This window comes from Aedes aegypti, chromosome 2 (genome assembly GCF_002204515.2).
Source record: "Aedes aegypti strain LVP_AGWG chromosome 2, AaegL5.0 Primary Assembly, whole genome shotgun sequence".
In the NCBI taxonomy this organism is placed as follows: domain Eukaryota; kingdom Metazoa; phylum Arthropoda; class Insecta; order Diptera; family Culicidae; genus Aedes; species Aedes aegypti.
The window spans coordinates 302,409,953-302,424,300 of record NC_035108.1 but is presented as its reverse complement, the minus strand read 5'-3'; the positions used below and the strand labels follow the sequence as shown (position 1 = coordinate 302,424,300).

Below are 14,348 nucleotides of genomic sequence, written 5' to 3'. Positions count from 1 at the left end.
TTTGAAACAACGTTGCGAAGAAGAAGATTACAGTTTTGAAGAGCCATAATTTTTTTTGTTTTGAACGGTCATGGTTTGCTTTGGATTTTGATGGTCGTGTAGAAAAATGTGAATGTCGAGGTGGTAAATGTTTGCTACAGTACATTTCCCATCCCTGGGCGGTACAAACCAAACTGGGTTTCTAGCTCTAGCGTTTTCAATTCAAATATCTCATCAAAGTCAAATCTATGAAACAGAGCTTTGAAAAAGGCGTAATTTAGTGAATGAAGAAACTCACTATCTTTTTTCGTTTGGGAGTTATCGTTGTTTTTCGAACGAACACATGTCTATTTTGATTGTGAATATCTCTGATTGGGACAAACATAAAAAATATCCTTTGACGGCATTCAAAAGACAAAATAAAATTGTATATTGTACCAAAAAATTAAAGATGTGTTATTTTTGTAACTCTAATAAAATGCAAAAACGAAGGATTTTTAGCAGAAAAACTTCAATAACTTTTGAACTAAAATAAATATCAACAATCTTTTTTCACGAAAATTTGCGTTTTCTTCAGTTCTTTCGTCCTTTGACTACTTTGAGGAGAAATATGAAAGTCGAAAGATATGGTAATAAAACTTTTTTGAAGATTTTCGTCGCATGTATTTTTTATTATTTGCATTTTGAGCATGAAAATGAAATTTTAGACAAAAACGATCTTTCACAAAATTGTTTATAAAAATCTAAGCTTTTATTCGATGTAATCTAAGACTAGGATGGTTCACAATATTACATAGATATTATAATCAACTTTCTTATTTACAAAATGAATGGTATATACTCTTAGACAAAGTTGTAGTCAAATTTTGATCAACTGTGCTATAAAAAGTTTTGTTGTAGCTCAAAATTTGACCAATCTAAAGCATTTTTCCCCAATCATCGTAGGGTGGTCCAAGAAAAATAAGTTTTAGAACTCTAGTTTTTCTACTATTAACTTCTCGTCAATGTAGTCTATATAGCACCAAACAAATGGCTAATAACCAATACAAACATCTTTGTAGAATCCCGTTTTCGTCTATTTTTTCATTCTAAAGCTCAAAATGCATCTTTCCGCGTAAACAGCTTTCTGTACCATAGTGCAAGGGTAAATGTATTCGTACGATACAAATCTTTAGAAGTTTAGAAATGGTTTTAAGGTATATTCTTAAGAACCTCATGTAGGTGGGCCTTTTTGGGTTTTTAAGGAGTTTTATCAATAGTTTATTGAGGTTGTTAAGACTTATGGCATAATACCTAGGGATTCAGGTAAAAAAGCTCTCTCAAAATTTTAACTTAATTGGCTTCTGCACATGATGGCGCATTCAATTCGAGCTTTGTATGGGATATTAGTCTCAAATAAATTGAAAATTGACCTTATGTCACTGTTTCATTCCGTATACTAGTTGATCTAATTCAGTTGCACCCAGTATGACAAATACACTAGTTGATACCCTAATTAACCCCTCTACCGGCAGCTTCATTTTTTACCGCAAAATTCAAATTCAAATCGTTATAACTTTTTTGTTTTTTAATATTTTTGCACCATTTTTTCACAAGTTCTCAAAAAACTCTTTTAGTTTTAGGATCTGTGTCGTTATTGATCATTGGTCATGTGGTGTTAAAGATATTCCAAAATTCCTTAGGGGACCGACCCGTTACTAGAACCCCCCGTTAATTTCTCAGGCTTTAGAATTTTAATCGTATTCGGATATTCACTCTTCGGAATAATTCATTAATGAGAGTATATTGTGAAAAAATGAAGCAATTTGGTGCAGCCGTCTTTAAGTAATGAGCATTTAGGTTTCTGGAACCACACTGGCCAAATAAAGATCTTAAAAACCTTTAAAAACATCATATCGTAATTTTTAGATATCTCCAAGAATACTGAACCGATTTGTATGATATTTTCAGAGAAGCTTCTTATTACCTGGCGCTATTTAGCCCACATTTTATTTTTTTGATAAATTGATCAAAAACAAAATGGCCGCCAAAGACATTTTATATGGAAAAGGTCGGTCCCCCAATGAACATCGGAATATCTTTAAAACCACATCACCAATAACCAATATCGATACGGATTCCTAAACTAGAAGAGTTGTTTGAGAACTTGTGAAAAAATGGTGCAAAAATATTGAAAAACAAAAAAGTTATAACGATTTAAATATTTATTTTGGGGTAAAAATTTAAGCTGCCGGTAGAGGGGTTAACACTATTGCAGAAGGTTGTATCTCGAGTTAAGCTCATTTTCATTAACATTTCAGGTGTTAATAGTTCGGCATGTATCAGAACTACGATCCTATAACACTTCCCCGAATACCATTACCCCGAATACCATCACCCCGAAAGTCAATATCCCGAAAGGTCAAGTACCCCGAAAACCAATACCCCGAAATCCATTACCCCGAATAGTCCGTTACCCCGAATACCATTTCCCCGAATGGACCATAACCCCGAATTTTCTTGCCCCGAAAAATTCAAAATGAAGATTCGACAAATCAACACCATACATTTTTTTAATAATTAGTTGAGATTAAGCACGTCTTCTCTTGTTCGTTGGAGGTCATTGTCTATCAAATTGTCGCTAATGTATATGACAAAAAGAATCTAAAGATTCGGAAGTAGAAAACTCCTCCTCTATATGACGAAGTGTTCCCTACTTCGAAATATACTTTACTCAATGATATTAGATAACGGTACTAGCCTGGAAGCCGCTAATGAAATACAATTTACTACTTGATTTTTATTTGAATTCGTGTTCTTGTTATCAAAGATTTATTAATTTAATTTTGTGAGGATGGCTGTGTTCACAGATTCATTGTTACATTTTTCGAACTGCTGATAATGCTGGTACTGAATTTGGTTTCACATGTTAATGTCAGAGAGCTCTACCGCCCTCTTTCAAAAGCGTTATATCAATTGATGATCAACTTATTCTGGCACTAGACTATTATACTGACAACTATTTATAAATGCATCGCTAAAGAACAGCCGATGATAAAAGAAGAAAAAATCATTGATGAAAACGTTAAAAATTATGATGCCGCTAGTCACTATACAAGCGCAACTTTTTAAAGAATAGTCGATAATTAAAAGAAGGACAATTATCTTGTTGGAAGTTGTAATACCTACAAGATGTAATACTGACAAGTAATGCAGGAGCTTATTTTCAAGGTCGCCCGTCTGAAGTCACTGTCAACTTTGAATTTCGCTCAAGACAATTGTGCCAGTCGATTTTTTTTGGCGGCTATCGCTCAAAATTCTGTGCTGTTCTATAACTCAAAGAAGGGAAAATCATTGGTTAAAACGTACACTCTGGCATTATACAACCTCGAAAGAACAGCCGATGATTGAAAGAATAAAAAATTACAGATGGAAATGTTAGTAGTTATTACGCCGACAATTATTTTAACACTGCCAGGAAAACCTCGCTTGTCGTACATAGAACGAGAGAGATGGAATTTTAGGCTCAAATTCGCGAGCGTCTTTGAAGAATTTCTTGATGTGCATAACTGACTTTCGGGGAAGTGTCGCATTCGGGGAACTGGTTTTCGGGGTGATGTGTCATTCGGGGTAACGTTGCATTCGGGGTAATGGTTTTCGGGGTACTGGTTTTCGGGGAGATGGTTTTCGGGGTAATGGTATTCGGGGAAGTGTTATAGGACCCAGAACTACATATGCATGCACACTAAGCAAATTTTACCAGAAATCGTTAAATTTCGCCGTAATCTCAACAGTTGAACAGTTCGGTGAAATGAAACACTGTAATTTCGTCGGAATTTTACGGATTTCCGTGAATTTTTACCGAATACTGTAAAAATTTACCTTACCCTGTTATTTTTTTTTTATTTCTTCATTAATATTATTCCAAACATTACATTCATTTCTTATATCTAGGTGTTCTGTGTTATTAGACAACACTATCATCCTAATTTGGTAAAACAAATTAAATATTTTATTAACATTTCGTTAACAACATATTACATTTCATTTTCCGTAGCAGTTAATATTTTTTACAGGTGAGTTGATTTCACCTGCTTATAAAAGAAAAAAAAAACACTTTTTTCAATTTACTTGACCTAACTTAACCTAAATATATAACGCATTAATCGTGGTAACAAAAGATTGTAACGATTTATGCCATTTGTTCCAATGTTTCAACATTGGATATTCTATGTAACTCATCAATACTATACCAGGAAGTGAGCTTCAGAATCATTTTCAAAATTTTATTTTGAATTCTCTGCAGAGCTTTCTTCCTGGTATTACAACAGCTAGTCCATATTGGTACAGCATAAAACATGGCTGGCTTGAAAATTTGTTTGAATATCATAAGCTTGTTCTTAAGACAAAGTAGAGACATTTTACATATTTATTACATTTGACTTGAATGCCCTCAATGTGATTTTTGAAAGGTAAATTTTTATCTAGCTTACTCCGTTAAATTATTTCACCGAACTGCTCAGCTGTTGAGATTTCACAGGAATCCGTAAAATAAGTTAAGTGTGTGCCAATCGTCATAGGTGGCTATGATGCGCCTGAGGGTAGGAGCCCTCGGTGTTGGAAAAATACAAAGCAGTATTGCAAATGCTTAACAAATCTGCTTCAGATAGTTAAACACCATTTTTTCAGTTTTAATCATGATAAAACCTTCTGCAATATTGTTCGCTATTGTATCAAGTAGTGTTTTTGACATTCTGGGTTAAATTGAACGCGAATCAGAATGTGCTGTTTTGCTCAGGTTTCAGCTGGAAATCCCTTATAAACTTCAATTCAAAAGCGCCCACTCATGGAACGACCAAATTTTTAAGAAGTCTTCTTACACTAAGGAATAATCCTGGGGGTACACCGTGGAATTATACAACTTTATTTTTCTCCCACACTGAGCTGGGCCAGTCTAATTGACATCAATTCAAGATAATGAGACGCAGTTTCAGATAGAGTGCAATGGCGTTGAATAGAAAATGAGGTTTTATCATTAATTGGTGTAATGTAATTGATGTTCAATAAATAACCGTCGGGTCATAAAATATTAAATAATGTTTTAGCAATTCAAATGAGGCAAATATTTACGTCCTATTTATTGAAAATTCAATACATACAATATTCAGTGGTTAGTCATTTGTGTTGCCCCGTCCCATCCAATGCAGGTGAAATAAATTCCATTACCTTGATGTCTTCATTTTGGCGTTTAATTAAAATTCCCGGCTATCCACACGGGTCAATGATGCTTCACCGATGGCGGCGGGCAGAGGCCGCTGCAATTTGTTATCCCTGTCACCACACTTTTCACCTTCTGCCACCGGAGCAATCCACAGGAAATCCCAAACTCACAAATTCGAACAGCTTTCGCGTGAAATATCACCCACTCGATAAACAAATATCTCACCGCCAACAGATTTGCTACTGCGCTCTTCAGTTCCACCCTCACTTGTTCACTGATTTTCCTCCGAAAAACTTGTTATGCAAGCTGACCGGTTCCGGACGATTACGGATTTAATATTTTTTTATTGTTTTAAACCGGAGTCCCTAGACACATTTGGGATTTTTTATGCTACACCGCAACAATTATCACATTTTCATATTCACGCCTATAGTGGGGGGAGGCAATTACTACCCCGCATACAGCGGATGACCATCCATCTGCGTCCAGTCCCAGGTTTTTTGGTGGGTCACCTGCGATCTGTTGGAAAATGGGTTGAGAAAAAATATAAGTAGGGAAAGTGTACCAGTTATGGCCATAGTGGTTCCCTATTTGGCCATATGCAAAATTTGGAGAACCTTTATATTTTTAATCTTTTTGAATGTTTTAACATCAAGATTTATTCTTTAATTTACTGCTAAAACACAAAAGATTTTTCAAAATGTAAAGGCATTCAAAATATCACGTATGGCGAAATAGGGAACCACTATGGCCATAACTGGTACACCTACCCTAATTAGTTCGCACGAGATTAATAATTTTGTATGGGGACCGTTTCAAAGCCAATGAGTGAGGAAGTTCGAAGATAATGCATCTAAATTCGCATCCCTAGCAACAATTTAAACTCTATAAGTTACTTCAAATGTGTTAATTTTGTTAACAACATATTACTTTTCATTCGCCATAGAAGTTCAGAATTTTTACAGTAAGTGAAATTCACCTGCACAGAAAGGACAAAACAATAGCTTTTTGAATTAACTTAACCTAACCTTACCTAAGTATATAAAGCATTTATCGTGACAATAGAAGATTGCAATGTTTTTTTTTCTGAAATTGTTCGTGACTTTATTTGGCATTTGCTTCGATGTTTCAACATTGGATATTCTAAGTACCGTAATCCGGGGTAACATTGATCAGTTTTTAGGATATTTCTTAAATATTTAATTCAAAAATGCAAATGTTCTGAGTTTTATATTTTTAAAACAAGTACTGCCACCCATAGCTCGTGACTACATACTGTATTTTGTTTTTTGAAAGATTTAAGCATGTTTACAGAAATGTTTTATGTGATTTTTTCATTTAGCTGATATGGGGTAACATTGATCATCCATGTAAACAACGTTCGGTAATATTGAAAATGTCGTTACTTACTTAAATCATGGCCCCTGAAGCCGAATATGATGTCCAAACGCTTACATATCATTTACTTTTTGAGTTAATTTAAAGTTAAAAACACCTCAAACTGCGAAATACGCCTAAAGGTAGGCAATTTCCTAAGGGAATTTTACATTCTTAACAGTAATTCGTTAATGTTGCCTAATTGAACATACTTATAAAAGTTTTGACAGCGGAATCGTTTTGTGCGATGCCATTTTTAGTGAGAACCGCATTTTCCTTGCTCATATCGCTTGCAGAACCTATGTGAGACATGAATCTTCGGTAGTGTCATCCTTAACCATTGAAATCATTGTTTCGCAAACTTGACAAATTTACGCATAAAGTTAACGCAATTTTTTGCAAAAATCTCAATTTTCAATAGCTCATTAATATAAGAAAGAGAAGCAACATTCATGCTTTGGAAATGTTTCATCAATAAATGATGATAGCAACTGAGATGAGTCATTCCGATCAATGTTACCCCGCTGATCAATGATACCCCGGATTACGGTAACTCATCAATACTCCACTGCATTGTGACGTCACGCATCAATTTTGACAGGTACTGGTCCTGTTGTTTACAGTTTGGACTTCGAATCATTCTTAATTTCGTGAAAGTTTGCTGCGAGGAGAGGTCAAATCCACTGCAGATACCTACGGATCGTATTATTCTATCTTCCTACCGTGAAAAATCGTCATCATCAGCATGCTGGTGATAGAAATGCGAAGATGAAAAAATGATGGAAAAAACGACTAAGTCCTAAACGTAAACAACAGGACCAGCAGCTGTCAAATAAGTGAGGTTAGGCTCGTCATATGCAGCGTTCTATACTATACCAGGAAGTGAGCTCCAGAATCATTTTCAAAATTTATTTTGAATCCTCTGCAGAGTTTTCTTCCTGGTATTACAGCAGCTAGTCCATATTGGTACAGCATACAACATAGCTGCCCTGAGAATTTGTTTGAAAATCAAAAGCTTGTTCTTCAGACAAAGTTTTGATTTTCTATTAATAAGGGGATAAAGACATTTACATATTTGTTACATTTGTCTTGAATGCCTTCAATAAGATTTTTGAAAGTTAAATTTTTATCTAGCATGAGCCTTAGATACTTAACTTCATCGGACCAATTTATTGGAACTCCTCATATCGTGAAAACATGTCTACTTGAAGGTTTCAAATAAAAAGCTTTTTGTTTATGTGGTAATATGATTAGTTGTGTTTTCGAAGCATTGACATCCCTGAGGTAACTCAGGTAAGTCTGTTGTGAAAATATTGTATAATATTGGTCCCAAAATGCTGCCTTGAGGAACACCAGCTCTTACAGGAAGTCTTTCAAACCTGGAGTTCTGATAATTAAACTGAAGTGTACGATTTAACAGATAATGTATGTCGAAAAACTTAAGTTTTTCAATTTTACGATCAAGCCTTCATGCCAAACACTGTTGAATGCTTTTTCTATGTCTAGAAGAGCAAGACCAGTAGAATAGCCTTCAGATTTGTTGGAACGGGTTAAATTTGTAACTCGTAAAAGTTGATGCACGCTCAAAAAAGCGTTGTGGAAAACGTGAACTGTCAAAAATACACCGTGAACTACCATGCATGTTCTCATATACATGATCTAGTTCACTGTGTATTTTTGCTTGTTGACGTGTTTACGCCTGCTGTTCACGGATACGAGAACGGATTTTTTCTGTGTGAGTGGTCGAATGTCCATGTTGCGGAATCCGAACTGTTCATTGACAAAAATTGAATTTTCGTTGATGTGGACCATCATTCTGTTCAAAACAACCTTTTCAAAAAGTTCACTGATGGATGAAAGCAAACAGATTGAACGATAGCTAGAAGCTTCTGCAGGATTTTTGTCTGGTTTTATAATTGGAACAACCATAGCATTTTTCCATTTGTCAGGAAAATCTGCTAACTGAAAACATTTGTTAAATATATCAACTAAAAACGATAAGCTACTTTCTGGAAGTTTCTTGATAAGGATGTAGAAAATTCCATCATCGCCAGGAGCTTTCATATTTTTGATTTATTGAATGATGGTCCTAAATTAAAATTGTGCGCGCATTCAAACTGCATAACAAGTTTTTGAGCTTTTTGCAATTAGTTAGTAATAATTTGTTTTCCTCTTTCAATGTCGGTATTGGTTTCTGAGGTTTTTTTTAAATATTTTAGATAATTTCCAAAAGGGCCTAGAGCCAGGGTCCAATTGAGAAATCTTATTTTCAAAATTTTTGTTTCTTAACTAAGCAAAACGTTTCTTGATTTCTTTCTGCAAATCCTGCCATATAATTTTCATAGCAGGATCGCGAGTGCGTTGAAATTGCCTTCTCGTCACGTGTTAAAGACGGATCAAGAGTTTAAGATCATCGTCGATAATCACGGATTCAAATTTGACTTCACATTTTGGAATTGCAATACTCCTGGTTTCAATAATGGAATTTGTTAAAGTTTCGAGAGCATTGTCAATATCAAGTTTAGTTTGAAAAGAAATGTTAACATCAAGATTAGAGTCAACATACGTTTCATATATATTCCAGTCGGCTCGAAAATAATTGAAAGTGGAGCTTGATTGAGAATAGCTTCATGGGATATTTGAAATGTAACAGGCACATAATCAGAATCAAAATCAGCATGAGTAACTAATTGGCTACAAAGATGACTAGAGTCGGTTAAGACCAAATCAATCGTAGATGGATTTCTAGAAGAGGAAAAACACTATCAGGGTATCAGGGTATTGAATTGAGGGTTTATGGACAAAATGTCGAAAGACAAAACGTCGAAAGGACAAAAGGTCGAAAGACAATAGGTCGAAAGGACGAAAGGTTCTTTGCGATTTGGAAGGAGACCTTGATTCCCTTGATGGAGTTCAAGATTTCCTGCCTTAATCCCCCAAATTCAGAACAACTGACCACGATAGGCGACACTCTTTGCTTCCTCACTTGAATCAAAGAGCCTGGGCTAGAGACTGCTTCGATGTAGTGTTCGGAAAATTTTTCTAGAGCATCGAACTGATTTTTCATTTTGATGCAATTATCAACATTATCTATTTCACCCTTGGAAGAAAGTTCGCATTCTGGAGAATCGTCCTTACTTCCATTCATGCCACGTTTAGTGACAGTTTCAAATCCCATTTTTTTGGAAGGAAGTTGTAAATTCAGAGATTCACCTTCCCTTTTGTTTGTAGTTGCAACCATATTTAGTGAATAAGCGAAAGAAGACGAGAGATTTCTCTGTCATGAAACGGCCTACTTTCCTGTACTGAACTATGAAGTATGTGAATAGTGAAACCTGTGCTGTAATGATTCATTACGCAACGCTTTCTCACTACGCAACTGTTTTGAGTTGCGTCATAAACCATTACACAACATTTTTTCAGAAATTGTAAAATAAAGGTGAATGCATTCCGATATGCTTCCTGATACCCCAAAGTGGTCTTCTACGAAATTGCAAAAAAATGTTGTACGCAACTCGTTGCGGAACTCGATTTTTACAGCACTCGTCGTAATTATTCAACTCGGTAAGCCTCGTTGGATAAATGTACGACTCATGCTGTAAAAAATATCATTCCGCAACTTGTTGTGTAAACTACTAGTATGCAACTCGTTGCAAAACTAGATTTTTTCAGCACTTTTTGTATTAATCCAACCCGGCGAGCCTCTTTAGATAAATGTACAACTCGTGCTGAAAAAATCATCATTTTGCAACTAGTTGCATAAACTAACTATATTTCATCGATTTTAAAGTCTCTTTCAGTAAAGGCTAATTTCATCTTACCAGCTCAACATTATTTTGTTTTGTTCAGTGCGAACTTGAAAATGCAACTAACATCGTTCCAAGAGGTATTAAAAATATAAGGAAAATCCAGTAATATTTTATGCTTGATCGTTGGTAGACTTTTCTAAAGGCACGTTAATGCTTCCAGTTGACAATTTGCCCTTTGAAGGAAGCAGATTTTGATAGATTTCTGGTGAGATTTTCGAAAACTTTCTTGAAATTTGCTTCGCCCAAGTAGATGGTACACAAATTATGTCACGCTAAATTTCGACTTTTTTCACCCCCCCCCCCCCTTGTATAAGTCCTTCAAAAATTTTGTAAGGCTTGTGACGCATGGCTTGACCCCCTCCCCCCCCCCCTTGGAGCATGACGTAATTTGTGCATGACCCCCTTTAGGGATTTACGGAATTTTATAAACTCGAAATTTTTCGCTGTTTTTACTCAAAATAACACAGTTCGACAAAAAAAATCGTTAGTAGTGTTTGATCTATTGATCGCGTCGCTTGCTCCTGCGTTGGCGAGTGATGAACACTTGTTCGGCGTACAAAGCAATAATCGAATTATTTCGCAATACCGTTTAGGCGTGATTATATCATGGATTGCATCACCAACCATTGGTGACTCCCAGATCATTACCTTATCCCACTAACCCAATATCCTTTCCATGACAACTGTGGAGATGCAGAGGTATACTCGGTCTCTAGTAACAACGGTTGTCTAACTAATATTCCTTCCCTTCCCCCGATGACCGTAAGGACGTGGCCGGCGCCGTTATTGACTTTTAAAAATTGTGCTCTCGATTTGTGCACATTGAAAAATGGTAAGCTAATCCAAACCCCATTCATCAATTCCCTGTGCAACATCGATTGTTCTGGTCAATCACGGAGTTGCAACTACGAATATTAGGGTATTCTATGCTCATGCTCATGCTCATGATATCAGGAGCCCGCTGGCTAGATTCTAAGTAAACTTAGTAGACTTCAAAGGATCATTGCATTTTTTTTTGCATTATCCATGTTGTGCTAAATTACAGATGTGTCCTATGGATGTGCCGGCAATTGATTAGGTAATTAGGAGATCTTTGGAAGGGTTACTTAAACTTCAATATCGTTGTCATCCATTTTTAGGAGTCCGCGGGATGTTTGTAGTGTTCGCAGCTTCAAAAAGGTTGAGAATTACTATGTTAGATGAAAGTATTATGCGTACTCTACATTGTTTGTGAACATTGCAATCCGATTATGATGGTTTTGACTATATTTAATTTACTTTTGTTTATGGACCTACCTGGAAGCATAAATTTCTGTGCAGTTTCATCGACCATTTTGACCAAAAAATATTATTTTCATAAATCGATCTAAAGAGAAAATAATTGAATATATTTCGTGCCCAAGTACATATAGCAAAAAACGATGTTGCATACATCTAGAGTCTTGACATTCAAAAGGCCGAAGACCGAAAACAAATTCTACTAAATATAATTATGCTATCGAAAATTAGTGACGAAATCATTACGCTGGAGATGAACCAAAGCCAAACATAGAATTTTTTATGAGCACAAATCTGTAGGAACAGATTTTTGTTTGAGTTATTGAAACTGCTTGAATACTATATCAATTTGAATATTCAAATATGGTAATAATTCTAATGAAAATACCTCTTTGATGAGTTATAACACCAATACTATTTATTTTTGTATCAGTTTTGTTGAACTAATTGACAGAAATATATTTAATCGTGTAAGTCATGGGATGTAGACTATCAAAGATACCCGCATTATCAAGAATATTCTACCGAAAAGCTAAACATTACATATAATTTGCAATTGGATTAGATGGACAAATTGATGTGAAGATTTGCGAAAAAGTTACACGTATGCTCAGTGAGAATCGAACTCACGACTCCCTCATCTCTAGTTAGGGCGCGTTACCCCTACGCCATGAGGGCGCGTTACCCCTACGGAAGCCCACACAATAGAAACCTCAGCCAGTACAGTTGCTGGCTAGTGTTGTGTGCTATTTCATTACCTAAAAAATGAATGCGCTCTCGGGCTAGGCATTGGATATAAATAGCAAGCGTTGTGTTTGGATGGGCATCTGATTCTTCCGAAAGAGGTGCACTTTGCGAAAAAAGACCACATGATTATTGAGCTGAAATCGAGTTCAGGTTAACTTCTGCGTTCATGAGTCCTCTCATGGCGTAGGGGTAACGCGCCCCAACTTAAGATCAGGGAGTCGTGAGTTCGATTCTCACTGACAACGTGTAACTTTTTCGCAAATCTTCACATCAATTTGTCCATCTAATCCAATTGCAAATTATATGTAATGTTTAGCTTTTCGGTAGTTGTTAAACATCCACTCGGCTGGTTAGCCGTATACCATGATTCATAATTAAAAACAAGTAAGAATATTCTGTTTTACGGTACAGCCATTAAAAATTCACACAAATTAATTGTGTTATCCATGATAATTTAGAAATACATATTACATCCCTGATATCATAACACACTGTCCCTAAGGACTGTTCATTAAAGAAAGTGGACACCTGATTGTTAACATTTTGGTGTGAAAATACCAAGGAAAATAATCAAATTTAGTTTCAGTGTGTACTCAAGTGTTTATTTTGACAGCAAAAGAAAGTTGACATCAAATAGTAGTATATTCCAAGCGATAGGTCGGTTTAACATGGCGACACGCAGATTAATTCTGCACAAATGGTGTTCAGAAAAGCTGTCGTTCCGAGATTTGGCTTAAATCGCGAAGTGTCCAGATTCCATTTTTTCAACACTGTATCGAAAACAGATGCTTATGACGACGTGCAATACATCCGAACAGAAAAATTTGGGAAAAAAGTTTTTTTATGGCAAGCAATTTGCTCCTGCGGTATGAAAAGTAAGGTACCGTGGGGTAAGTGGATACAGAAAAATCAATAGTCAACTTCATTGTTATATACAGCTAACGTGAATGATTCAATTCAAACTTTTTTCTGTGGATAACAAATGAGGGACTATTATTCTTCAAATCATCGTTTATTTCGATTTTTCAGATTGTTATGTATTGAGTATGAGGGACTTGAAAATTTGCGCCAAATGATCCACTTGCCCCACCATGGTGGGGTAAGTGGATCACCAATAACAAACATCTGTTCTTAAAACAAATGTGGTTTAATTATGTATAGTACGAATGATAATACTCTCGATCTTGTTATTAGTGCTAGTAATGTTACATTTTAATACTTTGAAATTAAAAAGTATCTTTATATAATCAAAATATATGTATATACATATTTTATACATTAGTTCACACTAATTCAAACAAAAAAAAATATTGTAGCTAGAATAATTTCAAGAAAATTCATCCATTTGTACACATTAGTTATAAAGAAATATTGTAGGATTATTCCTGACAATGGTTTACAAGAACACTCGTAGTTTAAAAATATTAGCTTCATTTACTTTTGAATAACAAACTGAAATCCTTTTATTCTATTTATGAATAGATTTGTATCATCTGTCTAGAACAATTTATATGGTCAAATAAGGTACGATTATATGCTTTCAATTGGAAAATTTGTATATATTGCTCTTCTACAACTTAGCTTAGATAAACCACGAAAAGTTTCGTGTAAATGTTAAAATTATTACTCTTTCATACCAGAAAAGTTAAAAAAAACTTTTAGGTGGATTAATTCAAATTTTCTTTGGTAAATTTGACAAATTAAAACTGGGAATGACAGTTAAGGGAAAACAACATTTGTGGATACTAAAACTTATTAAAATTATCGTAAGCAGTCTGCCAATAAATAATAATAATAATACTTGATCCACTTACCCCACCCCATTGAAAAGTAGGGGTAAGTGTACCATGCTCAATATATCTGCATTTATTTATAAAAATCACATATTTTTCATTGTGATTCATTCAATTAGAACTGAAGTGCTCACCACGTGCCGAAAAAACTAATAATATCCGACT

At 35.2% G+C, this 14,348-nt stretch overlaps 1 protein-coding gene across 1 annotated transcript in view; it reads right to left on the bottom strand.

The window, feature by feature from the left end:
- LOC110676696 overlaps window positions 1–14,348 on the bottom strand; it is a 199,652-nt gene that overhangs the window by 166,365 nt on the left and 18,939 nt on the right. Inside the window, exon 2 of the mRNA XM_021845554.1 lies at window positions 5,185–5,698. Within this exon, the coding sequence (XP_021701246.1) occupies window positions 5,185–5,198 (14 nt within the window). The 5' untranslated portion in view covers window positions 5,199–5,698. The remainder of the gene's footprint in view (window positions 1–5,184; window positions 5,699–14,348) is intronic.